Below are 27,890 nucleotides of genomic sequence, written 5' to 3'. Positions count from 1 at the left end.
AATGCAGGGTATCCCCAAAAGCAAATCAAATTATTACTCTCCAGTAATACACTATGTTATGATCATGGATATAACCTAGATCTGCCAACTTTGTTTTATTTTTTATACTCAAAAATCACTGTATTATAGTAAATGTGATAAAAACACAACCATTCCTACCAAAATAATACCAAAATACTATGACCCTCAAGATCATAGTTCATAACAACCTCACAATGAACACTCAAAACAGTACAACCATGAGTAGTTGTGAACAGTCTTGACAGCTGTATTTTGGTACATTAAGGCAGCTTCAGACAACATTTTGAATAACAATATTTATTGAATCGAAAGACAGGTTTGATATTTAAACATTTGAGGTTTTCAAGAAATTCTGAAGTGTCTTACAGTAAGAATATTATGATTTGTGAAACTGTGTCTTAAACATTCTCAGCACTATGCCCTTATTACATATGACATCTAAAAACAAGATACTCATTCTATCATTATCAAAGGTGTCTAGTAAAAAAGGAAAGATTGACATTGAAGTTGGGACTAGAAACCCCTACTTAGGGGCCTTCAAACGGTTTCTCACACACATCTGTGAGGTAGGTTATTATCCACATTTTGTACAAGAGAAAACTACACAAGGTTACATACCTTGTGCTGCCATAATAGCAAACAGGGAATTAGATCCAATTAGATCCGGTCCTTAGCTTTGCATTTCTTTTCTTTATAAACTTTAAAATAAAAAGACTGCTAGTAATTTCATTCATTTTAAAAGCATAAGAAGGCAGCCAAATAGTTTCCCAGGTGGCTTTACAAAGTGACACAAATGAACAGAAAATGCGTTCAGTGAAGACATTCCAATGGTGACGCTGTAAGGTCTGGTCAAGTGGAACCAAAAGGCAGAAGCAAACCACGTGACCGCCTGTGGGACAGGTCACAGGAAAACGGGGGAGCTGGGGGCCGCAGACTTTGAACACACGTTTACGTCTACTCTGCAAGTATTTGAGAAGGCACCAGGTACTCTTTCTTTCTTTGTGTAGACTGTGGGTCTGTGTCTCTTTGATTCTGGAAAAATGTTCTCCACTTAGAAAAAAAAGGGCTTCAAATTTGGTAACAAACCTTATTTACAAGAGACTTTTAGCTGTGAAAATGCACATTCAGACTAGCAGGAGAAAAATAACAATGCAATTCTTTCCCAGGAGGCTTCGGTGTCTCTTTGAAAATTTAAATTAACACAAAGTAGCAAACCTTGAATTAAAAAAAAAAATCACTGTATAAACCTTATCTTTTAAAAAGTCTCCTCAATATTTTTTTCATTCTATGACATTCTACAAATCCTTGACTTTTTTTTAAACTGGAGAGATTATGCCCTAGAATTTCCTTAATTGCACTTTAAATATACTTGAATTTACCCACCCTGCTTGTCCAAATAATCATGAATTACCTCTATAAAACTCGAACTGCTTTTAGACATAAACTACAGCTACCAAAAATCACATGCAGTCACAAAGGGCATTGTTATGCAAGGCTGGCAGTAAATATTACTGTTGGCGCACAAAATACAGGCCTGCAGTCTGATAACTTCCGGATGGGACCTGATTCTGTTCAGGTTATGGCTGAAGAAGTTTAATCAAAACTCAACCCAGTCTAGACTGTGGGCCTGTTTCTCATGCTATTACTGTTTAGTGGCATCATAAATATTCCAGGAAAGGCGGGTAAAGACGCTGCTAACTTGTTTACATGATACATATGTATATACACATACATATATGCATGGTTTAAAGCTCATTAACTTAAGTTACATTTCCAAGTTTAAAAAGGCTTGGAGCACTTCTATCAAGCCAATAGTGATTAGGTAGTTCATAGAGACACACTCCATAAAAACAGTGTCGTTCCATTTATGCACAAAATAAAAAATTATCAAAATGAAATTTAGATAAGCCTAATTCAGCTAACAGTCACAAACTGTGATCATTTAGATAGGACTGGGGCTAATTTTCCTTTACAAAAAGAGACTGTACTTTAAAAATCACGTAACTAAGGTCATGGGGTTTAGGTCAGCAGTTAAGCCCTTGCTTCATACATGTGAAGCCCTGGGCTCAATCCCCAGTACAAAACTCCCCACACCAAAATCATATAAATAAAGTTGCAGAAAAAAATATGTCCTAGAGATTTTTCTGGATTTTAAGCACCCTCAATAACTTATAAATACTTACAATAAAAATCAATATAATCATAAATACTTCACAAAATTACATCTAGTTAGTGCAATCAATGAGCTTTTATAATTAGACTAACTATGTTCAATTATAACTACTATATGTCATTCCAGGACTTACAAACAATACACCAGTGTTTGTTTTTATTACTTGTCTATCAGATGTTTCACAGACGCTTACCGCTCAGCCCAGAAGATGGTCAACAGCAATGAACAATTGGTCACCACTGCATGAGTGCATGTATATATACATACATGAATACATGTATGTATACATACATGAATACATGTATGGCACTGTGACTTGTGGAGAGACTGTTGAGCCTGCGTACTGGACTGCTTACTGCAAGGGTGCATTAGCAGACCTGGAAATGCATCACACCACCTCTGCTACATATCAGTCATTTTCTAATTAATGCTAAATCCCATGCCACGTTTTGATTTTTGCATTCCAGCAGTCCAAGTAGTTATGGTTAGTGTCCCTTTGAAATGCCTCAAACTAAGACAGAACACTCATACTAGTATAAAGACACAAATATATAAAATGTGAACACTAACCCTGATGTTCTGAAGAACTAAACAAGGCAGGGCTTTAGAGCTCAAAGGGACAAGAGCTTTTTATCAATCCCTTTCATTTTAGGGTTTTAAATTGAGGCCAAGTCCAAAATCAAACTTACTACATACATAGCCTTCATCAAAGTTTTCAACAGAGTTGCCAAGAATACTAAGTCATAATCCCTACTTAAACAAGCCACAGAGGAACTGAAGGACAAGTTGCCAGACTGAAAAGTTTTAGGTCTTTAAAACCAAACACAAAGCAGACAAGGCTAAGGGCAGATCTCACATTTAGGTATGAGACTTCACAGTGGGAGTTTAACTTAGTAACCAGTGACCAGACAGAGCTGTAGTGTCTGTGGTAGGTATGTTCCAGGCTGTTAAGTTTTGTAAATATCAGTGTGAGACCCACATTAACTAAGCATGCTCACATGTTAGTAGAGACTACAGATAAAGCAGTATAAAAATCTGATTTGGTTGTTTATGATTATTTTCCAAATTGTGTTTCATCTCACAAATCTGTGTTCCCTGAGTACAAACTAGCTAAGGAAAGAGTATACCCAGAGTTAAGGAAGTGTCCTGGAAAGCTTACTGTATAAAGGAGAGAATAATGTGCTTCACATACCCAATTCCCGGGCACACAAGGACTTAGTGTTTCTGCTTAGCTTAGGCTCCCACCAGATGTTGCAAGGGTCTCTTACAAGGTTTCTTGATTAAAACAAAACCCTAACCTGTGAATGGTTTGGGTTTTTTTCTCTCCTGGTAGATTTAATTTGAGACAGCTTTAATTTTGGTTTCCTAAATAAAAGGACTTAGAAAATGTTCAGTGACCATTGAAGAATGAATAAAACTGATTCACTCGTCATGAGGCCACACCAAAGCCACTGGTCTCTTACTCTTCTGGTTTTCCATAAGTAACCTTGTCTAAGACTTTTCAGTCATCCACTAAGGGAAAAAGAAGGAATAGATGTTCTACATAAAAACCATTAGTGTGACTCAGGATGAACATGTGTTCATGGTCAATGGAGTGGTTCTGAATTAGCATCAGGCTCTGGGAAAGAGGTGCTACTCAGTGTCACTAATGAACACACTGCGTGTGGCACTCAGAGACAATCATTTCTCATGTTTCCTTATGGGATGCTAAGGTTTCTTTACTGTTTACTTTGAAGCAAGGTCTTGCTATCTATCTAGTCATTAGGCCCCCAACTATCTTCCTGCCTCACGCTCCCCAGTAGCATTACAGGTAAGCAACCATACTTAGCAGAAGTTTTAAAAGAGTAAACTAGCTTGGGCCAAGTAGAGTTTCGCATGGTTATGTGGTTTGCTTTTTTCTGAAAGTCTGCAAGTCTTTTGTGTTAATAGTCACTGTCCTCTGCAAGGTGCAGAGCAGAACACAATGTATTCCAAAACTATTCTGCAGGATTTCTTTGTTTTAGGAAATACTATTTTGGGAAAAAGATGGACTCCATTTCCAGCCCACATAAATAAGGCCCACATCTATAACCTAACAGTAATTCTCCTAGGACCCAAGAGGATAGATTGCTCTAAACTCAGTACCTGTCATACTTAACCGAAATGTGGAGACTGTAAATTGCAAAGAATTCTTTCCTTTTCTGTTGCTCAGAGCAAGAAAACCCTGTGCTGTGACTATATTCCAGCCTCTTCTTTTCGAGACGAGTCACTGAATTCTCTCTGCAAACCAACTTACTCTATCACCTAGATTCATTAAATAATTATGTCTTAAAATGTTAAAAGAAACAAAATGATCTTCGGTTTTCCTAAAATTCAACAGGTTAACTGTCAACCTGTTTATCCATAAATACTAGAACGAGTAAGACAATAGTAAATAACTTTTAGCTCTCAAATGGCATCATAATCACTCACATAAAGTAATTTTGGTCTAAATTCGCTAGACTAAGAAAGCATTCTGCATCCTTCCTGCCTTCATAAATGCTGTGCATACTGTTATTAGAGGTAAGGAATCCAATCAGTTCCTTATTTCAAGGTCTTCCACATCACAATTAAGCAAACATTATGAAGTGGTCTCCCCTACCCCACAAAAAAAGGATACATACACATTTGGAGAAGCCAAAATTATGCCATCTTCATAAAACACATTAGACAAACCAGGTCTAAGTATTGTTATTAAAATAACTACTAAAATTACCATCTATTACCACAAGATGGCAATCTTTCAAAGATTAAAACCTTAAGGTACCTCAAACTGTCCACCCTCCTTTCTCAATTAGTGAGCAAAGGTTCCTTTTTTTTACTACTGAGATGTCGGAGTGATAAAGACTGACCGTCATTTTTAAAAGAACTACGAAGTTATCTGATGTGGTATGATGCAAATTCCTGATTCAAAAAGCTATTTAAAGATAAACTTGCCTTAATCACATGAAAAATTTGGTCTAACAGTCTCATTTGCTTCTTGGTAAATAGAAAATATACTATTTTTGGTGAGGAGAAACCTGTCAAGGCAATGTTACCTTTTTTTCAAGAGCTTAATATTTTCTAGGGTGAATCAGATCAATGATTTTGTTAATTACAACATAAATACAATAAATGAATAAATAATTATTAGATAAATTACACATAATTTAAAATACTTTTACCAAAACAACATATAATCAATTAACTATCTATCTTGCTATATAGTGTTTTTTAATCTTAAATTAAAAAAAACTTGTACAAAAAAGTTTGGTTTTTTTTTTTTTTGCTGATTAAAAGCACTGATGTGTCGATACATATGTATATATATGTAAACAACACATGTAGTTATTCCAGGAGAATATACTTTTAAATATTTAAGGCTTCCCTGTCCAATCAGGCTCAACAGTGAAGGTCACAGCAGATCAAGCTTTGAAAGTATATAAAGACCCTATGGCCAAAGCAAGGTTTTGATCTAAAGGAGTTAAAAAAGGGAAAAGCAATAAGCAAAGACAGTGGCTACTGAGGAAGAGAGAGAGAGGAGGCGGCATCAATAACAAAGTTCAAGTGAATTAGCAAAGATGCCCAAGGGCTGTGACTCCCAGCGCCCCCCCCCCAAGCCCCCAGCTACCCAGTCTCATAACCGCAAATGAGATCAAAGAATAGAATTTCCTTTTAAGAGACTGTTGGTACCTGCCTGTTTCCTTTAACTGTGCCCTAACTTTGCCTGGTTTTATATTGCTTTGTGGTAGTGGGATTTAACTAAGGGCCTTGCATAAATGTCAGGAAGCTGGGAAACTGGGCTCCTATTATCAGAAACAGAGTCTGTATGGCTAATACTAGGCAGTATTTGCAGAAACTATTAAAAAAGACTTTTGGTTTCTGATATTTAGGGGGACAGGATTTTCGGATTTCTACATTTAAATAATATTTCACAGACAGTTACTCTATTTCTGAATCTTCTTGTCCAAGAGTGCCTAGACAGCCTGACACCTGCGGAAATTTAGGAGGCAAACAGGATTTACGTGAACTAAACGTGAAGGAAGGCGGTCCCACCGAACCACCCTGAGTTCAGCGGGTTCATCAGTGAGGTGTGCTCGCCATGTGTAGTGAATTCACGGGTGTAAGTTAACAAGCTTCACCAGCACTCAGCCGTTCCTACCTATTCAAACCTATCATAGGCACAGCAGAGTTACAGAGTTCTAAAAGTAAACAGAAGGCCAGATTTCTGTGTTTCCATAACACTGCGTGTCACCTGGGAATGTTCACATCAACTTATATTGCAGAGCCTGTGATACCCGAGAGTGCGGTAATAATTTGAAGAGTGTATGTGATTTCACAGTGCGGTAACAGAAAGACAGAGACCGGTGGTGGGTTATCAACGGGCTAAAGCAGTGATAAGACTGGCGCACATTTCAAAAAAATCCATGGTGTGACTGCCCAGGCGCGGGGAAGCGGAGGACGAAGTGCTGCCAGTCAGAGAACCAGTGAGAGAGCCAGAAAGTGAATGGTTCTCGGCCGTGCTGGAATCGAAACTTGACCGAGGTCTGTGGAGGCCGGCAGCAGAACAGGAGCGCTGAGGTGTTGAAGAACCAGACCTCTGCTCCACCACCTCATCTGAAAAGACCAAACATCAGTAAGCAACGGCCCTGCTGAGCGCTTGCCCAAGTCCTCCCGGGAAACAGCTGCAGGAGCACGGGAAGTAAAACAGATCTGAGCAGGGAGCTTAGGAAGGACTGTCATGTTAATGTTTTAAAAGAGCCACTAACCCGCCCTTCCCACAGTCATAACACGGTACCCACCATTCATGGCATTTCAGACAGTGGGCCCCTAAGTCCTTCTCCACATAGGATGCAGCATTTGTAAGGAAATGAAAGGGAGTATGCTTACATCTGAAATTACCTCACATCCTTGGCAATTTATTTTCTGCTAAAGCTACATGTTTGGTTTCACTTAACATTTTGTTTAGATCTGCTTTAAGAGTAGAGGACCCACCCACCATGTCTTTGTGATGATTTTAACACTAGGTCACATCGTGTGAGATTTTCTTTCTCAGGATTCATTCCTGTTGGCCTCCTTACCATCTATGCTTTTGAAGTCTAGAAGATAGCTCCGATTGTCAACCAGGTAAAGCTGTAAGCTCATTTTCACGTAATTGCCAGTCACTGGGTTTTTTCTTCTTACTCGAAGATGGTACGCATTCACTACCTAAAGCCGGAAATAGGTAAATATTTAAAAGTACCCAATGCCTCCATCTTAGCAAAGGACATCAAAAGCAAACATGAGCGAGGGAGAGAAGAATTTATGGTTGACTTCTGTGTTACAAATAGTTTGATATCTTTAATCCCACTAACAGCAGCATTTGTTAAAAACTCAGATCCTATAGTCTAGCCTTTAGCTCAGATACTAACCATACTCAGTTGCCTTTTCTTCAGTCGTTTTGAAGGAGTAGCTGAGAACTGAATGTTAGTGGTTTACATCAGGTAGAACAATAAAAGCTAAATACCACCATAACAGAGGATGGTGTTAGTACCTTTGAGAGACAGAAAACTGCAGCTCAGATGAAGAGGATTCTGGGTCTTCAGAACTTTGGTCAGACTAGTTTCTAAATATTTCCATGGATTTCCTTTTATTTATATATTTCCATAGTAAGACAAGGCCCCACATTGGTCTGAAATCTAGAGAAATTCTCCTGCCTCAGGTTTTATTCTGGAGTGGCAGTACTATGGTCATGAGCCACTAGGTCCAGCAAAGTTGTTTTTAACTGAATAAAATAGCTTCAGAAAAAAAGACAAAGGCTTGAGTTTAAGTAATGTTATTTAATCAAGTAAAACAACCAATGAGAGCACACTAAACTGATGTAATAAAATGTACTGGATAGATGATAAATTTGAATTTTTTTCTCCCTAATGACTCATAAAACAAAACTGTAAGTCATGAGTTGGGAAGGGGACAAGTAGGGAAGAGCTAGGGTACCGAGACTTGGGGAATAAGAGAGAGTTGGGAGAATAACAAGAATTCATTTCATATATGCATGAAGTTGCTAAAGAATTAACTTATTTTTAAAAATTAAAATAGGCCAGTTGTGGCACTTGGAGGCAGAGGCAGATGGATCTCTGTGAGTTCAAGGCCAAACTGGTCTATACATGCTATACATGAGTTCTAGGACAGCCACAATGATGTAATGGGACTTGTCCTATCTTGGGGAAAATGGATGGATGGATGGATGGATGGATGGATGGATAGATAGAGAGAGAGATAGATAGATAGATAGATAGAAAGATAGAAAGATAGAAAGATAGAAAGATAGAACACACATTCATCACCCTCAAGGAAAAACAAAACAACAGTTAGTTAAAGGGATATCTTTTTTTTTTTTTTTTCCGGAGCTGGGGACCGAACCCAGGGCCTTGCGCTTGCTAGACAAGCGCTCTACCACTGAGCTAAATCCCCAACCCTGATATCTTATTTTTAAAATGTCCCATATATATTTAAATAGAGTTAAACTGCAATGAAATGCTAAGTTAAAAAGAAAGTAAAAATATGTGCTGATAGTAATAAAAATATGCCATAATGAAGTGTCAGCTAATACTGAACAGTGTTGGCAGTGTTAAAGACCATCGGGACCTCTGAAGCTGTACTGAACGCCCTTTCTACCGTGAGATGGTTATGATTCTATAGGAAGAAGAGATGAAAGGTTACAGCTTTGAACTGACCCAGTATGCAGGTGACAAAGGGAGACTGTGATGGTTAATCCTGTCATATGACAAGTCTACAATCACCTCGAGGACACACCTCTGGGCTCTCTGTAAGAGATTTTCTGGATGATGTGATCTGAAGTGGGAAGGGCTGCAGTCCTGAACTGACGGAGGGGCAGTGGGCTGAGCACCAGCGTTCTGCTTCCTGACTGAAATGAGGTGAACTTCTGCCTCACACCCCTGCCTCCCTGACGTCCTGCTGTGATGAGGCCTGTGTCCTAGAACACTGAGTCTGAATGAACCTTCCCTCCCTCCCTGACCCCTCCCTCCTCTTCCTTCTGACCCCCTCACTGCCTCCCCCTCCCTCCCCTCTCCCTTCCTCCTCCTTCCCTCCCCTTTCCATGTGTCAGATATTTTGTTGCAGCATGAGTAAAGCAACTAACAAGTCAAGGATATAAAGTCTAGATAGGAGAATTGATGGACTTGGGGAAGAGGATTGCTGACTGAATGAACATGTCTGGATAGCATAATGTATACTGGACACTAGCTGTCCTAGCCATCAACCATTTATGCCAAAAAAGCATGGGGAGAAAACAAATTTCCTGAAAAGAGAAAAAAGTTAGAAAGAAATTGCCTTTTAAGATTTCAGACATTTTGTTGCTATGAACCATGATGAAAGAGGTGAGCTGTTTTCGCAGATAATTTCAATTGCATGGCCAAGAATGCTATTCTGTAAATCGAAATATGTTCCCAGCATCAATAGCTCTTTGTCCTTTATTATGTTTTACTGTGTGTGTTATATAATTTAAAAGAATGAACCATGTCAACCAAAAGCATGAAGCCTGCTACAATTATTTCTAAATCAAAACCAACTTTGTATGGCCCTCAATACTGAACTGCTTTGACAACTTACATAAGAAAAATCTCTTGTGCAAACAGCCTTAGTACATTGCGATGCCTACCTTCCATTCAAAGTCCAGCTGCTTCATAGCTCGGTACACCTCCGCCATAATGTCGTATGGTTTGCTCTGGCTTCGGATCCCAAGGTGCCACTTGGCTTTTTTCACAGCTAAAGATTTGGGCTTAGTTGTGTTCAGTGCATCCAGTGGACAGCGTGCTTTGGGGCTGTCTGCTATGAGAGGTGGCATCCTTTCGGGATGTGGTTTCAGGCCGGGGGGAATATGCATGGCACTATCGTCCATGAAGGAACCCGTTGGAGGACTGGAGGCGAGGTAGAACTCACTGGCTTGGTTCATTATTCTCCGATTGTCAATGATGAGATGATAAGCCACTGCAAGCTGGTCTTGAGGGTCACCACTGTATAAACTGTTCATCACTTCTGATTCTGTACACTCAAATTTTTCACATACTTCTTTCACAGCCTCATCATCAATGACATTAGCATCATAGGAGGGGTCTTCAGGAAAGAGGTAACTGGGCAAATCCTGTTTAAACCATTCATGCTCTCTAGGGAAAACACCATACACACTATTGTAAGAACATGCTTTGGTAAGTCCCACATAATTTAGACATGTGGCAATACAACAAAAACACTCTAAAATACCAGATCTATTCCCAGTTCTGCCTATTAACTGCTTATTAACTATGTGACCCTACGTCAGTTAATTAATCTCTATGCAACTGTAGGCTATGTGCCCCTATTCCAGTCAATTAATAATTTATCCCTGAATAAATACAGGTATTTAGGCTCAAGATATTTCCCTGAAAATGAACAAAGTGGGTCTGTCACTTTGAGGAAAATGAGTGGCAATATTGTAACCAATATCAGAATCTAAGTTTCCTAGCAAATCCAGATGATGTACAGTAATTTGTTCCTGCCGCCTAGAGTTTGATGGTTTCTCAAGATCCAAAGATGATCTGATTGTCAGTATTGATAGTACTGAACCTGACTTTTATAGTGTAAAATGAAATGTTCAAAATCTGTATATTTCAATAATGTAAGATTCCCCAATCATGTGACAGAATTATACATGCATGAGAAGGTCACTTAAAATTTAAAACATTATATAACTATAAAGTGGTAAAATATAAAACTTCATTTTTCTCTCAGTTGATACTGAAAACTGTAAGCTTTGGTATAGTACCAAAGAATACCGTTATTATGTGTATGGCTATTAAAATACTCCTTTATTTTCCAACCACTTACCTGAGTCCACATTTTCCTCAGTAACTTCAATGAATATAAAATTTTTGCAAGATTAAATGAAGAAGTAGATTGAGAATCTAGCTGCTTTGGGTTAAACTAGACATTGAGGAGATCTATAAAAATGTAAGATGATACTTTTGACAAAATTTTTGAAGTTTTCCAAATACACTTATTATCCTAACTATTCAGAAGTCTCATTCAGAAGAATCTCAAGTTCAAGTCTTGCTTCAGCTACAAAAGAAACTAGAGGCCACACTGGGTAATGTAGTAAGAGCTTATCTCAAATGAAATATAAAAGGAGCTAGGGGAGGAAAACAGAGATGTAACTCAGTGGTAGAGTGCTTGCCTAGAAAGCACAGGGCTCTAGGTCCAACTCTTAGTTGTTTGTTTCTAAAAAGATATTTAAATGAATAGATTTTAGGTATATTTAATTCTAATTTTAATTATATATGCTAACTACTGGCATATTACTATTAAAAATTTCTTTGAGGTTCTCAATGACTTTTAAGACTAAAGAGCACTCCTCCATTGTTGGTGGGATTGCAAACTGGTACAACCACTCTGGAAATCAGTCTGGAGGTTCCTCAGAAAATTGGACATTCCACTACCTAAGGACCCAGCTATACCTCTCCTGGGCACATACCCAAAAGATGCTCTAACACACAACAAAGACACATGCTCCACTGTGTTCATAGCAGCCTTATTTATAATAGCCAGAAGCTGGAAAGAACCCAGATGTCTTTCTACAGAGGAATGGATACAGAAAATGTGGTACATCTACACAACGGAGTACTACTCAGCTATCAAAAACAATGACTTCATGAAATTCATAGGCAAATGGAATGAACTAGAAAATATCATCCTGAGTGAGGTAACCCCAATTAGAGAAAAATACACTTGGTATGCACTCACTGATAAGTGGATATTTGCCAAAAAGCTCAAATTACTTAAGATGCAATCCACAGACCATAGGAAGTTCAAGAAGAATGACCAAAATGCAGATGCCCCCACTCCTTAAAAGGAGAAAAAAAATAGCATAGGAGGGAATATGGAAGCAAAGTTTAGAGCAGAGGCTGAAGAAATGACCATTCAGAGCCTATCCTACATGTGGCCCATATATATACAGCCACAAAACTAGATAAGATTGATGAAACTAAAAAATGTAGGCTGAAAGGGACCGGATATAGATCTCTCCTGAGAGACACATCCAGAGCATGTCTAATACAGAGGTAGGTGGTTGCTAGCAGCAAACCACCAAACTGAGAACAGGACCAGGGAATTAAAGGAAGGATTGAAAGAGTTGAAGGAGCTTGCAACCCCATAAGAACAACAATGCCAACCCCAGAGCTTCCAGGGACTAAACTACTACTGAAAGTCTACACATGAATTGACCCAGGCCTCCAACTGCATATGTAGCAGAGAATAGCCTTGTTGGGGCACCAGTGGAAGGGGAAGCCCTTGGTCCTGCCAAGGTTGGACCCCCAGTGCAGGGGAATATGGAGGAGGGCAGTAAGGGGGATGGATGGGGGAATACCTGTATGGGGAAGGGAGAGGGAAGGGGATGGGGGCTTATGGACAGGAAACTGGGAAGGGGAATAACATTTGACATGTAAGTAAAGAAATATATCTAATAAAAATTTTTTTAAAAAGTGTAAAGAAGTACTAAAACTAAAATGTTTGCACACTGCTCTCTTAATCGTATTTTCCCTCACTTCCGAAACTTTATTGACTAATACTATGACTGGTGTCAAATAGTCTTCAAAGATTATATACCAGATGAATATAAGCAAATGTTTACAAATACACAAATATTCTGATAAAACCTGGGAGTGGAAAAACAGTAAAAGCTTGAAAGCCTTTGATTCAAAATGGGAGGCTGAGTAGGGAAGCCATTCAAGCTAACATCTGAGCACACACCAGAATGACCAGCACTCAGCTAACCAGTACATAGAAGTCAGTTATTGCAAAAAAAAAAAAAAAAAAAAAAAAAAGGCTCAATATCTGAAAATATCCTGAGACAACAAAGGGTTTTGCCATGTTATAAGAACCACTCTGGTCCAATATCATAAGAGTCGTGAGACATGGCAGAAAATGGTAAAAGGAATCAAGCATTGTAGACAGTTGTAGCAAACCTGTCAAATTAACCTTTTATAACTATAGCAATTTCCCAAAGGACTGTAATGACCTGGGAGGTTTATTTAAGCACTGGCTTTATAACTTCAGGAAAGTGAGACGTGAGTTTGTGAGCCGCCTCTCTCTCCTAAGCATCCATTATTTTCAGCTCCACAGAAGCCTTAAAATCCAACAGCCCCACACTCACGTGGTTGAGGAGAATCACTGGAATAACAAGAACGGAGAAATGGAACATCAGAGTTCCCTACAAGTCCCATCCCATTAAGAACCACCATTTTTATGCACCTAGTGTGCTAGTTGCTCTTTGTCAGGTTGACACAAATCCAGATATATCTAATTAGAGGGAATGTCAACTGAAAAAAAAATGGCTGTTTACGATTGGCCCATAGGCAAGTCTGTTGGGCATTTTCTTGATTAATGATTGATGTGAGAGAGTCCAGCCCATTGTAGGTGGCACCACCTCTGGCAGGCTGGTAAGTCATTAGGAGCAAGCCAATAACCAGCACTCTATGCCTCTGCTTCAGTTCCTGCCTGCAGATTCCTGGCTTAGTTCCTGCCCTGACTTCCCTCAGTGAGGGACAGTCACCTGGAAGTGTAGGAGGAAATGAATCCTTTCCTCCTCAAGTTTCTTTGGGTCATGGTGTTTTATTACAGCAATAGAAACCCTACGACACCTAGCAATTCCCTGAATACTTCCACATACAGCTTTGTCGTTGGTGTGACTTAGAATTCTATTACTGAAAGCCACCAGAGTATTTGCTTTAAAAAAAAAAAAATCAGTGCCTATTGTTTAACATTCTGGCTCTCTGGAATGGCAACCAAAGCTGGGTAACAAGAAACTCACCTATATATGTAGGTTAGGAAATAAGCACGCAGAAGAGTCTGAGAAGTTTTCCCGTATCTCTGGGACTCACAAAGGCCTGGTGTGCCCAGGAGAGACTGAGAAGACCCTAATTTCTCATCAGTGGCTTTGAGGCTCGTTACAAGCAGGAAATAAAAGCAAGGGCAGAGTTACCACCCTCCTACTGGAGAGCTAGAGATATGTCCCAACACAAACACAAAACCACTGTCAACGTCTGAAGGACTTAATATATTGTAGCATTTTAAGAAATTTTTGCAGCTCTTCATTTAGCTAACCAAAGAGAATTTTTGGTTGAAAAATGTAACAAGTGTATAGACTTTAAGGAATTAGTTCAAAAGAATCACTAAGCACATAGGAATATCAACAACCAACAATATATGATAATTATAAAATCTAGGTAAATACATGAGAAATGAAACCATATAACTATTAAATATGAATGTAAATGGTCATAAAATATTTATTAAAGTCACAATAGGAACATCCCAATGTCATCAAGAGAAAAACAAACAAAACTGTAGTGTATTACATAATAGAATGTTTTTCAAGGTAAAAACAATGGAGAACTAAACCTACATATGGAGCCTGTAAGAGCGGGCGGATCGGGAGTTTACTGTGAGATGGCGTCTTCTAGTAGGATCAGAAGCTACACCCACGAGTCTCGGCCTCACCAATATGACTAAAAATTAACTGAGGACAACAATTTACAAGGGAAAACCACAAGGCCTCAACCATATGCAAAGAACTTTTCCTCAGGTAAAGAAAGCTGAGAGCTAGGGAGGTGGTTAACCCAGGGATGACTACACCAACTAGTCGCACAGTGCCACACTCATTAGCCCTAAAAACACACACAAAAGTTACATTGTGCATACTTAGGAATACGTATGTAGGGGGTTGGGGATTTAGCTCAGTGGTAGAGCGCTTGCCTAGCATGCGCAAGGCCCTGGGTTCGGTCCTCAGCTCGAAAAAAAAAAAAAAAAAGGAATACGTATGTACAGACACATACACCTACAATAACAATTAGTGAAAAAGAGGCCAGGAATGTGAAGGAGAACGGGGAGGATTATATGGTAAGGCCTGACGGGAGGAGAGAGAAGGGAGAAGGGTTGTCATTAAACTCTAATCTCTTCACTGAGCAGGGCATAGTATGCACACCTTTGCTCTTAGCACCCAAGACAGAGGAAGGCAGACCCCTGAGTTTGAGGCTAGACTATTTTATATAAAGAATAGAGACTCTGTCTCAACCAATCAATCGATAACTTCATAAATAAAATAAGAGAAAGATAAGTAAATAAAAACAATGAAGTATGGATAAATACTGCACGTGCAAGTATCTTGAAAGCATTATGCTAAACTAAAGACTAGAGAAGCTGTTGCTAGCTATTTTTATGGACTGTGAACCCTGCTAGGTCTAAAAGGCTCCACACTTAAGACTACATGGGCAGCAGTAGCTGGACTCCAAGCTAAAAATTAATTAATTGATTAATTAATAAAATAGAATGGGGACACAAAGTTGGGAGGGTGTGGAATAAGGGAGGAGATGGGGAAGGAAAATGAATATAATAAAAACACATCAAAATTAAAAGTAATAAATTTTCAAAGAACCAAAACTATTTAAGACAGTACCTTATTACATTGCCTAGGTTAGCCCCAAGCTTACAATCACCCTGCCTTTTAGCCTCCCAAATGCTAGAGAGCACATACAGGTCAGCACAGCACACTTAGCTAAGTTTCAAATTAACTTGATTTCAAGAGTTGAGGAAACAGGTTTCTTGGGACCAGTGGCTAGCCTTCCAATGCAACTTGGTGAGTTCCAGGCCAGAGAGACCTTTTCTCAAAAAAAAAAAAAGAAAAAGAAAAGAAATACCGCACCCATGGGCGCCAATGTAAATGTACATCTGCACACATAAATATACATATGCAAATGAAGTTGAAGAGTTGAAGGTTCTAATATTCAATTAATTTTAGACCTATAAAAATAGCAATCTCACATGGCTCAATCTGGAATTACCTTCTCAGTAATTTCACTATAAATAGAGAGTAATTAAAGAACAAATATGTTAAGGAATAAAATCCCTATTAGTAACCAGGAACAAAACCAATATCCAAATCCACAGGTAAGCTTCAGACCCACTGTTTTCAGGCACAGTAATTTTAATGCTACTACTAATGCTACTACTGGGTCTAAAAGAGCCGAAGGAAACATCCCAGATTTCCAAGGCACGTGTCGCTCCTGTTTATCACTGTATTTCTGGCACTCAACTTAGGACCCCTCACACAGCAGATGTTAAACACATATTGGAAGGAAAGCAAAAACAATTAAATAAGCAAATAAGTGGAGGCATTTTTCTAACATGACAGCCTATGAGAACATTGTGCAGACAAGTTGAGCATCTCCCACCAGAAAATCCAAACTCTTAATGCTCCCAAATCTCAAATCTTTTTGCTCCCAATCTCAAAACTTTTAGGTTCTAAAACTTCTGCATTTAAAGCATTTCTGGGTTTTGGATAAGGATGATTAACTGGAAAAAAAACTATGCAAATATTCCAAAACCTGAAAAACTCTGATATGTAAAATACTCCTGTCTCAAGCATGTCATAATTATGCTCAATTTCCACAATAATGGTAAGCCACTAAGTATCATAGTACATAAGAAATACAAAGTATTATGAGAGAATTAAGGAGAAAAAAATGTCACATAACTCATGTAACAATCTAGGCGAGTAAAAATAGCACTGGCTCTAATTCAAAAAGGTTCTGAATTCCAATGTTTTCCTTTATAAATATCCCAGGCTAGCCTCAGACTTTGTGTGTAGCCAAAGATGACCCTGATTCTCTAACCCTTTAGCCTCACCCTTCCCACCCCGCCCCAGTGCCAGGAATACAGATGTGCAGCACCACACCGTTTGTGCAGTGCTGAGGATTGAACCCAGAGCTCTGTGCACGCTGTATGTACAAGAAGTATGCCAACTGACCTATATTCAGAGAGAGTACAAACAGAGTACTTCCTGTTATAAATATGTGCGACATACGCATGTGATATATTTAGTATGAAAATGTGGTCTGTAATTTAAAGTAACTTATACTTAGAAACAAATGGATATATAAATAAGTCATGACACAACCTCAATTTCAGTTTTATTGTTATAAAATGAAATTAATAACAGCTACCTCTGAAAATGTCAGTGCAACGAAATAGGTGGAATGTATAGCAAAGTGCTTGCTTTGGATCCACTGTTGAAACTTTTAACTTTTCCTTTTGAAGTATATTTTATCAAATTAAAAATTCTTATACTGAAATATTGAACATAAGCATACAATGGTGAGGATAAATCCAAAGTTATTACTCTAAGTATAGAAGTGTCGTCGTTACTTTGTCCTTTGGCTGTGAGCTTTATCCTGTAATGGTTAAGCCATCTCTCTAACCTAGAATATCACTATTTTATAGCACTTCCTATGGGTCAATTAATTCATCTCAATAGATTTATGTATACTTTTCTTCTAAAGTCTATAAATATATGAATAATTGTTTTGAAATAACAGAATTAACTTTTTTACTATTCTATACTCACAAGTGCTTATATAAGCAAGTACAAATATATTAGCATGTCTAATTTTTCCTCTGAGAAAAACCCAATGGGAAGAACTATTTATTCCAAAGAATTATGAACAGAGTTTTTCCCCCGGTTGGTTCATTTCCATAACTAAATCTGGCAGCAATTTTACAGCTGTACATTGTTCTGCACGAGGCCTGGAACACTGGAAAAGGACAGAGGAAGAAAACAACCTTGTGGTTTGAAGGTGCAATGCCCATCCCCTACAGGCGCCTGTGTTAGGACCCGTGGTTTCCAGCAGGTGATGCTTATGTAGGTGGCAGAATCTGTCAGGAGGTGGAGCTTCAGTTGACAAAGTAGGTCACTAGGGGTGGGGTTCTCAGCCTAGCACCCTTTCTATCCACTTTGCTTTCTAACTACTGATGCAGTGTGACCAGCCCCTCAGCCTCCTGCCTTCCCCACCATGGACTACTTCATCTCCTCAAGCACTGAACCAAAACAAGTCCTTCCGCCCTTAAGTTGCTTCTTGGCAGGGATTTAGTCACGGCAATGAGGACTGTGAACAGAACTCCATCCTGCTTACAAGAGACTGCAGCAGACAACAGGCACCACCACCTCAGCCATCCTCTGACTGTTCCACGGGACACACATGTCAAAACATTTCCTCTGGCTTTAGAGAAAAAGGGGAAAGGTTCTGAAAGATGTCAGAAGACTGGGCTTCTAAGCAACACTTTGAAATCTTAGATAAGACAAAAGCCTTCTAAATACATAAAGAACATGTAGAAGGCATTGCGTCATTCCTGCCATTACACTAGTTAATTCCTCAACAATCAAGTGATTCTCCACAGCAAATCCACTAGTGGCTACCAGATTAAAAATGTAACAAGCTTATTTTCTTAAATATACTAAGTAAGATAACCAGAGTGGTGCTCAGGAGGACAAATATTCCATGTCCTCTCTGATTAGGATTCTAGCTTCTCGTGATAGTATGAATAGAAGGCCAGGAAACTAGAAGGGGCCCATGAGACCGGAAATATGGGCTTTAATGGAGAAAGGTATGAATGGAAACCAAAGATATGGGGCATAAACGGTGTAAGGGAAATACAGGAAGCAGAGGGTTCGGGGGGAAAGGGAAGGCGGGGGATGTGGAAAGTGTGGGTGGGGACAATGCATGCTTCTGAGTTGAAATGGACAGGCATGATTTGTGCTTACATAGCATTTTCACTGTGTGAGACACTATAAATGAAAAGGGTGAGCCGGTTATAACATGGTGGTAAGGCTTCAGAAAAGGCCATGCATTACATCATCAACCACACCGAAAACACAAAGTTCTCCACTTCTCACATCTGAAATCTCTCCAGATTCCTTCTAAACTTCCACTTTCAGTAATGGTAAAGGAACAGGGAAGTATTCCTAAGACAGTTTGTTCCCTGACAGTTATAGTGCAAGAGAGGAGAGGTGCAGAGAAAGAACAGACACTGTGTGAAGGAGAAATAACAAGGCATGAGCTGGGGGCTGCCTTGCCACAATCAGAAGTTCCTACACAGCGTGAGGGGACCAGAAATGATTCCATGAAGCTGGTGGCACTCGAGCAGAATGTAAAAGAATGATTCAAATGCTATCAGGTGAGAGGGTGCAGAAAATGAGGGTCAGAATAATATAATTAAGGCACAGAACTGAAATCTAAGGTGAAGGATGTGGTGGGGAAGGCAAGATGAGACTCTAGGAGACTGGATCCTTCTCACACAGGCCTAGATGTTGTGCTACTTATGCCAATAACCATACAATCAGACATTTGAAAGATAAGTCATGTAACCAGGTTTGCATAAGTCCAGATGTCGAAATTCCTTGTCATTGACATAGTCACAGTCCATGCTGGCCTTGAACTAGAGATCCCCTTGCCTCATCCTCCTGGGTAAGCACAAGATGTACCACACACTTGGCCTTAAAATTCTCGTAAAGTTAAGTGTTATAAAGCATAGATGTGACAAATATTCTAGTATCACTATTACTACTACAATGAAAAGGCATACAAAATGCCAAAAGCTGTAGTCACCGTATGTCTTTGATAGTTGCTCGCTTCAAGGGGTCCACCTGCAGCATGTGCATCAGCAGAGTGGCAATAGAACGGTTGAGATACTCCGGGATGTAGAACACACCCCCTCGGATCTTCTTAAAGAGCGTAGGCACGTGCTCATCGTCGAAGGGGAGGGTGCCACAGAGAAGGGCATACAGGATAACACCACAGCTCCAGATATCAACCTCAGGACCCGCATACAGCCTGAGGAAGGAAGGCACAGGCCTAAGTGTCACTATCATTTCCCCTCATTGTTAGCGTCCTGCTTATATACATGATAAATGCAAACCCAACTTGGTTACATTGCTATTTAAGGTCTTCACTGAAACACAGCAATTTCCAAACCTCAGTAACTATTCTTTATAGGAAATTATCAGCCCAACTAATTATACAAATTTGTCAAAAGACTTGTTTTTACTTGTTAAAAATTAGTTATAAGTGCTCATTAAAATTTTATTATACTTTCTGGCCAGGCAAATGGCGTATGCCTTTAATTCTAGCATTCGGAAGGCAGAGGCAGACAGATCTCTCTGAGTTTTAGGTGAGCCTGACCTAGACAGTCCCAAGTCACCCAGGGTGATGTGGTAAGATCCTGTCTCAAAAACAAACCGACTAACAAACAGAAAAATTGACACTTTCTGTCTTATTTCTTTAAGAAAACATAAAAGTAGATAAACACAAGTTAAAAAACAAAACAAAATGAAAAAACAATAATCTACCCCACACACACACCAGAACTAGTACAAGAAAGAAAAGAAAATGAATATATAACAGAAATTTTGCCTTTGGGCACATATTTTAAACAAAAATTGAGATATTAAAGTACTTAACTAGTACCATATAGACAATGTTTAATTTGCATAACATCTTCTCTAAAACATTATTTATTTTTAAATTTTTATCTTATGAGTATTTTGACTGCATGTATGTCTGTGTACTACATGTATGTATGATACCTAGAGAGGCCAGAAGACAGTGTCAGATGCTCTGGGAGTTGTGAGTCCTTGTGTGGTTGCTGGGAATTGAACCTGGGTTCTCTGAAGAGCAGCCAGTGCTCTTACCCATGGGGCCATCTCTCCAGCCCTGGTATGACAGATTTCCTACTACTTTCTCTCAAAGTCATTGGTTAATTCACCGGACTGAGGCAGGTCGGCTCTGGACAGCTCGGCTCAGCAGCACAAGCCTCTCACTAATTTTGTCTTATCCTCTTACTATATTAACATTCCTAACAGCTCACTTCCAAAATCAAACTCTGGTCTGAGGTAAGAAATGTCTATAGTTCCAGTGGAAAGCAGCACATAATCTGCTTCCCTAGAGTGCTGCCCCTAATTTACATCATCTGCTGTATCACCCAAGCTCCTTACTAAATAATGTGTCCCTAAAACTGACCAGCTGAAATTCTAACCTCAAACCGATGGTATAAGGAAGTGGTTATTTCGGGGAGATCTGGCCCTGAGGTGGAACTCTCATAAAGAAGGTTAACGCCCTTATATAAGACTACCCCAGAGAGATCCCATTACCCTTTGACCACACAGGCTTATAGTAGGAGACAGTGGGCTGCGAAGAATAGGCCCTATGCACACACCAGATCTTTGTGGAGCTACAACGCTAGGACAGGCAGACTGCTGGTGTTCGTCAGGATGGTGTGTGGTGGTCTTCCACAGCCCACGTGAACTAAGACACTCACAATCTCCACCTGTAAGCACATACTCAGTACTTCTCTCAATGTGTTCTGTTCATTGTAAAACCAGACACTAGTCACTGTGAAATGGCTTCGCTTACCTCTGCAGCCTCTGTGAGTATTTCCTAATGTACCATTGAGCTAATTACACGAGGGGCCTCACAGTCTCCATTTGCATAGATGAACTGCTTGAAATCATACTGTCACCCAAATTTCAGTCTTCCAGAGACAGAATATAAAACAGCTGCCTGGAGACTGTGAAACACTATTAAATAACCAACTATATCTGACGAGTAAAGACAATGGCTTCAATTTAGCAAATCCTTACAGCTACCTGACATTTTCTAGAATAGAAAACAGACATTGCACAAGCTCTGCCTCTCCCTCTACCAGTAAACAAAATGCAGGGACATATGTACCACAATCAAAATGCAGGGACATATGTACCACAGTCAAAATGCAGGGACATACCACCATAGTCAAAATGCAGGGAGACAAAGACTATACATGGACTGACCCTGGGCTCCAACTGCATAGGTAGCAATGAATAGCCTAGTAAGAGCACCAGTGGAAGGGGAAGCCCTTGGTCCTGCCAAGACTGAACCCCCAGTGAACGTGATTGTTGGGGGGAGGGCGGTAATGGGGGGGAGGATAGGGAGGGGAACCCCCATATAGAAGGGGAAGGGGAGGGGTTAGGGGGATGTTGGCCCGGAAACCGGGAAAGGGAATAACAATCGAAATGTAAATAAGAAATACTCAAGTTAATAAAGATAAAAAAAAATGCAGGGACATATGTACTACAATCAAAACGAAGGGACATATGTACCACAATCAAAATGCATAAACACATGTGCTCCAAGGCCTACACGGAGTTTAAAAGTTAGCTATCCAACCTATGATAAAAGATACATTAATGATTGTTTCTATTAGTTAAAAAACATTAATGTAATTTCAATTAACAGTGTGTGTGTGTGTGTGTGTGTGTGTGTGTGTGTATGTGTGTGTGTGTGTGTGAAGTGAGTCAAAATTTTCATGTAGTGAGGTTCATTCCACCTTCACATGTGGTGTTCTTTATTATGTTAAAAAATCTTTTCCCAAAGGATTACAACTAAATGTTACTAGAATGGATGCAAGGTCACAAAAGCCTACTTATCTCTAAAACTATTACCTTCCTGAGATGACCTCAGGTGCTGCGTAATTTGGCGATCCACAGCTAGTTCGTAGAAATTCACCATCTGACATCATATTAGAGAGTCCTGAAAATAAAAGCAGTTTATCAGATGCGGAATACTGAAGATACAGGTAAAACTATGATGAGAAGTCTCAATTATTACATGCTTCAGAAATCAAATTCGTTATTTATGTTTAAAAGTAATGGTGGGTGGCAAGATAGCTCAGTGGGCAAAGTTAACAACCTGAACTCCATCCATGGGTCATACAGGGAGGCAGGAGAGGACTGACTCTGGAGGCTTGTCCTCTGACCATCACATCTGTACTCTCTCACATATACCTACAGACAACACACACACACACACACACACACACACACACACACACACACACGGTTAATTGAAATTACATTAATGTTTTCAAAACCAGAAGCACCAAATATTATCTACTTCTGTGATGAAGAAATAAAATACAGGCTGCTACTTAAAAACAAACAGTAACTGTTTTTAAGAGTCTTTCTTAAAGGGTTGTAGTTGGGTATTACATCTTTAATGCCAACACTCAGGAGACAGAAAGGAGGATCTCTATGAGGTTGAGGCCAGCCTGGTCTACATAACAAGTTGCAGACTAGCCAAGGCTACATAGTAAAAGTCTATCTTTTTCTTTAATTGTAATTAAACAGTGGACCAGCTCCAGCTGATAGGCAGGCTGGTGTCCTAGGAGCTAGGGTCTCACTGCTCTCCAGGGGAGTCTACAGTTGCAACTTCCTAGGAAAGATTTATAATTAGAGAGCTTCAATTCAACATAGTAAAACCAATCTTCTGAACCAAAACCCCAGCTGAACTACTTGCTGAAATGGTTTAAATAGAAATAGTAAAGCTAGTTTAAAGACAGGTACAAAACAGACAGACTGCAGCAGCCTTTCCAAGTATGTTTAGGCCAGAAAGTGTATGCTGATTTAAAAATGTACATTTTACCTTGCCTCTTACCAAGGACTAGTGTCTGATTTATGCATAAGTTATCAGATACTGCCCTAAAACTTACAGGTCTTTCCGAGATCAGTTCAGAAGCAGCACAAAGCTTTTAAAGCTGAGAACAAACGTTCACACACTTGTCTATTTACATTTATCAGGAAATACATCCAGTGTGTCAACAAGTTTTTCAAGGGAGTTTGGGACTCTTTCTCCTCCCATCATCACCTCTGTCCCAAAAAAAACCAAACAAACAAAACAAAAAAACAAAAAACAAAAAACAAAAAAAAATCAACAGGTACCATTGCCTTAAGAGGAAAGGCATGTTGAATGGATCTGTCTTGATGTGGCTTTCTAATGTGTTTTCTAGAAACTTCAGCACTATTTAAGTGAATTTAAATAAACAAAATAGGCCAGTGTGAACTGCAATCAATCCCTTTTTGTGGTAGAGGATTTGTGAGGGTGAATGGAAAGTTCTTAGTTCTGTAAGGCAGACACTGGTCCGTTCTAGAGGTGCGACACAGCTCTGAGCAGCCCTGGAGTGGCATACCGAAGTCAGCTATCTTAGCATTCATCTGGGCGTCCAGCAGCACGTTCTCTGGCTTCAGGTCCCTATGGACCACCATGTGCCTGTGACAGTAGTCCACGGCAGACAGAATCTGCTGGAAGAGCCGGCGAGCTTCCACCTCTTCAACCTGGCGAGCAGAGGAGAAGCGGCATCAAGACTATCCGGGACATGCGTTATTATGCACTTCAGTTTGTAACCAGTCTGAAGACAACTGATCAGGCTAATTAAAATCGACTAATTAGAAATCCAACACCTCAGACAAAGCAAAGCAGCTAAAACCTTGCCAAAGCTCAAATAGTATTCTAAGGGATTTTTTTGCTTGGCTGCATGACAATGATGTTTAATTTTCAACCAATATTAAATATGCACAATGTTTTGGGGAGTCAGTAAAACCAACTAAAACAGAACTTATATGAAAATTCTAAGAAAAGAAAGTAACTGAAGCTTCAAGGTAACTTTATACAGAACAGATTGGGAAAAGCACAAGAATCACTTGGTGATCACTTGTTTCAGTACTCAAAAGACATACTTCTCAAGAAAGGACATACGTCCTGCATGTGCAGTTGATGTTACATAAACAATTAAAGCACTTAAAATATCTTTGTGATTAGCTATTAGCAATTCTTTCCACTGCCTTACGTTGGGGCTGAGAGATACAATAGAAAATATGTCACTCACCCTCCCGTGTTTACAGATGTAGTCGAACAGTTCACCTCCAGACACATATTCCATTACCATAAAAAAGTCTGTTGGAGTGCTGATCACTTGGTAGCTTGTTCGGAAATAAAAAAAAAAGAAAGAAAGAAAGAAAGAAAGAAAGAAAGAAAGAAAGAAAGAAAGAAAGAAAAAGAGCGAGCAGGTTAATACAAAATGGCGCTCCCACAAATAATCAACCTCATCTGCTACTGTTGTTACAACGTCATACTCTAATGTTTGTATCATATTGCAGGACAGCAGCAGATTTTACAGTGTTATCAAACTAATTCCAGTGCCATAAGCATGGAAGGAGATTACAAAAGGAGAACACAAAAGTATCCCACTTCCTGAGACTTACAGACGATTCTCCTTACCTTTAAAATCTTCACAAACTAAGTTAAGCGTGTTCCCATTTCAACAAACTTGTTTAGTCAATAAAGATAGGTATTATATGCTTAGAGTATTCTTGGACAAATAAAAATATATCGCAAATATATATATTCAACAAAATTCAGTAGGTAGACAAATCATTCTTTCTTAAAGGTGGCTGGAGGGAGGTGCTACATACTGAAGCAATCCAAGAAACACAAGGATGGAAAACTACACTACACAGACTTGCTTTGGCTCTGACTCAACCAACTTTAAAAAACATTAACGAATCTGAGTTGCGTGGCACAGCTTTGTATTCCTGTATTCAGAAGTCTGCGGTAGAAGAAATCAATGACTTAGAAGTTAGCCTGGGCTACACAGTAAAGGTTTGTCTCAAACACACACACAACATGTGACGTACTACGGAAAACTGAACTCTGACTAGATTACTAATAAGACTCATTATGTTTTTATTTTTAGATGTGATACTGACACTCCGCTTATGTCATTTAAAATGATACATTAGAAATACTTTGAATCTGCCTCAGATGTTCTAGTAAGAAAACATGGAGGGAAGGAGACAAAGCAACACACTGCTGACCCTGAAGCTGAACTCCAGATACATGGGCTCATCACTTCAGTTTAGTACATGTTTAATAGTTTTACAATAAAAGTGTGTGTGTGTGTGTGTGTGTGTGTGTGTGTGTGCGCGCGCGCACACACACACACACACATATACATGTGTGCAGACACCTAAAGCTGGTCTTTCTCTTAGTCAGGGTTTCTATTCCTGAACAAACATCATGACCAAGAAGCAAGTTGGGGAGGAAAGGATTTTCTCAGCTTATTTCCACTAAAGGAAGTCAGGACTGGAACTCAAGCAGGGCAGGAAGCAGGAGTTGATGCAGAGGCCATGGAGGGATGTTTCTTAATGGCTTGCTCTCCTGGCTTGCTCAGCTTGCTCTCTTATAAAAACCCAAGCCCATCAGCCCAAGGACAGCACCACCCACAATGGGCTGGGTCCTCCCACCTTGACCAGTAATTAAGGAAATGCTTTACAGCTGGGTCTCATGGAGGCATTTCCACAACTGAGGCTCCTTTTCTGTGATAACTCCAGCTTGTGTCAAGTTGACACACAAACTAGCCAGTACAGTCTTATTAAACAAATAGTACGAAATCAGCTTAATTTTCCAAAATAAGGTTTTTCTCTGAAAATTACTTTCTCATACAATTTTACAAAATCAGATTTTGAAAATGAGTTTAAAATAATACTGATGTTTTAAATGAAGATTGCTTCTAACATTTACACAAATGTATACTGTTCTACTTTAAAAAAAACTACATTTATATCTGTATTTTTAAGACTTATTTATTATGTTTAAATATACAGTATGTGTATGCCTACTGGCATCCCATTACAGATGGTTGTGAGCCACCATGTGGTTGCTGGAAACTGAACTCAGGACCTCTGGAAGAGCAGTCAGTGCTCTTAACCTCTGAGCCATCTCCCCAGCCCCCATCATTATTTTCTTTACAAAGGATTCTCTATAGTCTTGTTGATTATGAGTACTGTTAGTTTCATAATGAGCTATTATTTAAGGCTGATAAATACAGCAATAAAGAGGTTGCTGGCTTCAAGTTACTCAGGAGAATACACAAGGAACTGACACCAGACTCCAGGCAATCCACCTTGATGGAGACTGTGTTAGAGTAGGAGCCCTTTGCTGTTTGTCTACCAATGGGCCACATTTTATTAGTGTGCAATAAAGCGAGTATGTTCTAGCTGGTGGTGGGCCGGGTAATCCTAATAGCCATCAAGTAGATGCATTACATTCTATCTATAGGAAGAGAAAACACATCATGTGTAAATTAAACACATGAAAAGATCGTCTGTCTGTAGCAGTGCTGCTTTCTCGGCATTTTTGTCGTTGAGATAGATGTCTGAGTCCAGGCTTGCCTCCAACTCATAACCTTCCCTGCTTGGCTCCCACATTCTGACACTACAAGTGAATTACAGGGCCAGCCTGGAGAGACACTTCAGATGGTAATCTTTAGTCTTTGAAGGACACAACGGGCAGGTATCCCATTTTATGTAAAACAAATGGCTATAAGAGAAATAAACTCGAGACCATTTCACGTGAACTGTGGAAAGGTAATTTTATTTAGAGCTCTTGACAGAAATGCTTTGATAAAGACTATCTGACAGGTACTGAGTGATCAAACAAACTGAATACAGTAGGCAGCAGCATCTATTGCTACCAACTCATTTTTCTGGTCTGATTTATTAATTATTGCCAATCACATTTGTGCTTATCCATTCTGGATGAGGCATGAACAAAACAATGAAACTCAAACTTGGCTGGTGATCCTTTGGAATACACCACAAGTCTTCATAGGACAGTGCTGGGTCGAATTGTCTCACGAAGCCTCTAACTCCACAGTATATGCTAACACACACCAAAGGCCACTTCCTACAATGAAAACTGTAGCTACCACGAGTGAGTCAGATATAACTGCTCAAATAAGAGACCTTAATACTTCAGGAATCCCTTCTTACTGTCCCTGTGTGAAACTAGAAGTTGGATCCTCTGTGGAGGAATTTGCAGTCTAACTATATAGTAAGGCATTGAACAAGGATTCTCTTCAGACACATACCTGAATTTCAGGGCCAGCAGCTTTCTATCCACCCTAAAGCTCCACACTAATCAGGTCCTGTTATCTGTCATTTCTCAGTATGAAACCCACAGTTACT

At 39.4% G+C, this 27,890-nt stretch overlaps 1 protein-coding gene across 3 annotated transcripts in view; it reads right to left on the bottom strand.

The window, feature by feature from the left end:
• Positions 1–302: 302 nt before the first annotated feature.
• Positions 303–27,890, bottom strand: part of Prkaa2 (protein kinase AMP-activated catalytic subunit alpha 2) — a 70,009-nt gene continuing 42,421 nt past the window's right edge. For all 3 annotated transcript variants that reach the window (XM_032901203.1, XM_032901222.1, XM_032901213.1), the window contains 7 exons: positions 24,752–24,845; positions 24,056–24,200; positions 22,533–22,620; positions 19,663–19,887; positions 9,852–10,356; positions 7,273–7,399; positions 303–6,808 (listed from right to left, as the gene is read on the bottom strand). In XM_032901203.1, coding sequence (XP_032757094.1) covers positions 6,570–6,808; positions 7,273–7,399; positions 9,852–10,356; positions 19,663–19,887; positions 22,533–22,620; positions 24,056–24,200; positions 24,752–24,845 — 1,423 coding nt within the window. In that variant the 3' untranslated portion in view covers positions 303–6,569. The remainder of the gene's footprint in view (positions 6,809–7,272; positions 7,400–9,851; positions 10,357–19,662; positions 19,888–22,532; positions 22,621–24,055; positions 24,201–24,751; positions 24,846–27,890) is intronic.

This window comes from Rattus rattus, chromosome 1, assembly GCF_011064425.1.
Source record: "Rattus rattus isolate New Zealand chromosome 1, Rrattus_CSIRO_v1, whole genome shotgun sequence".
Taxonomy (NCBI): Eukaryota; Metazoa; Chordata; class Mammalia; order Rodentia; family Muridae; genus Rattus; species Rattus rattus.
Note: the sequence above shows the minus strand (reverse complement) of the source record. Positions and strands in the feature narration are given on the sequence as shown.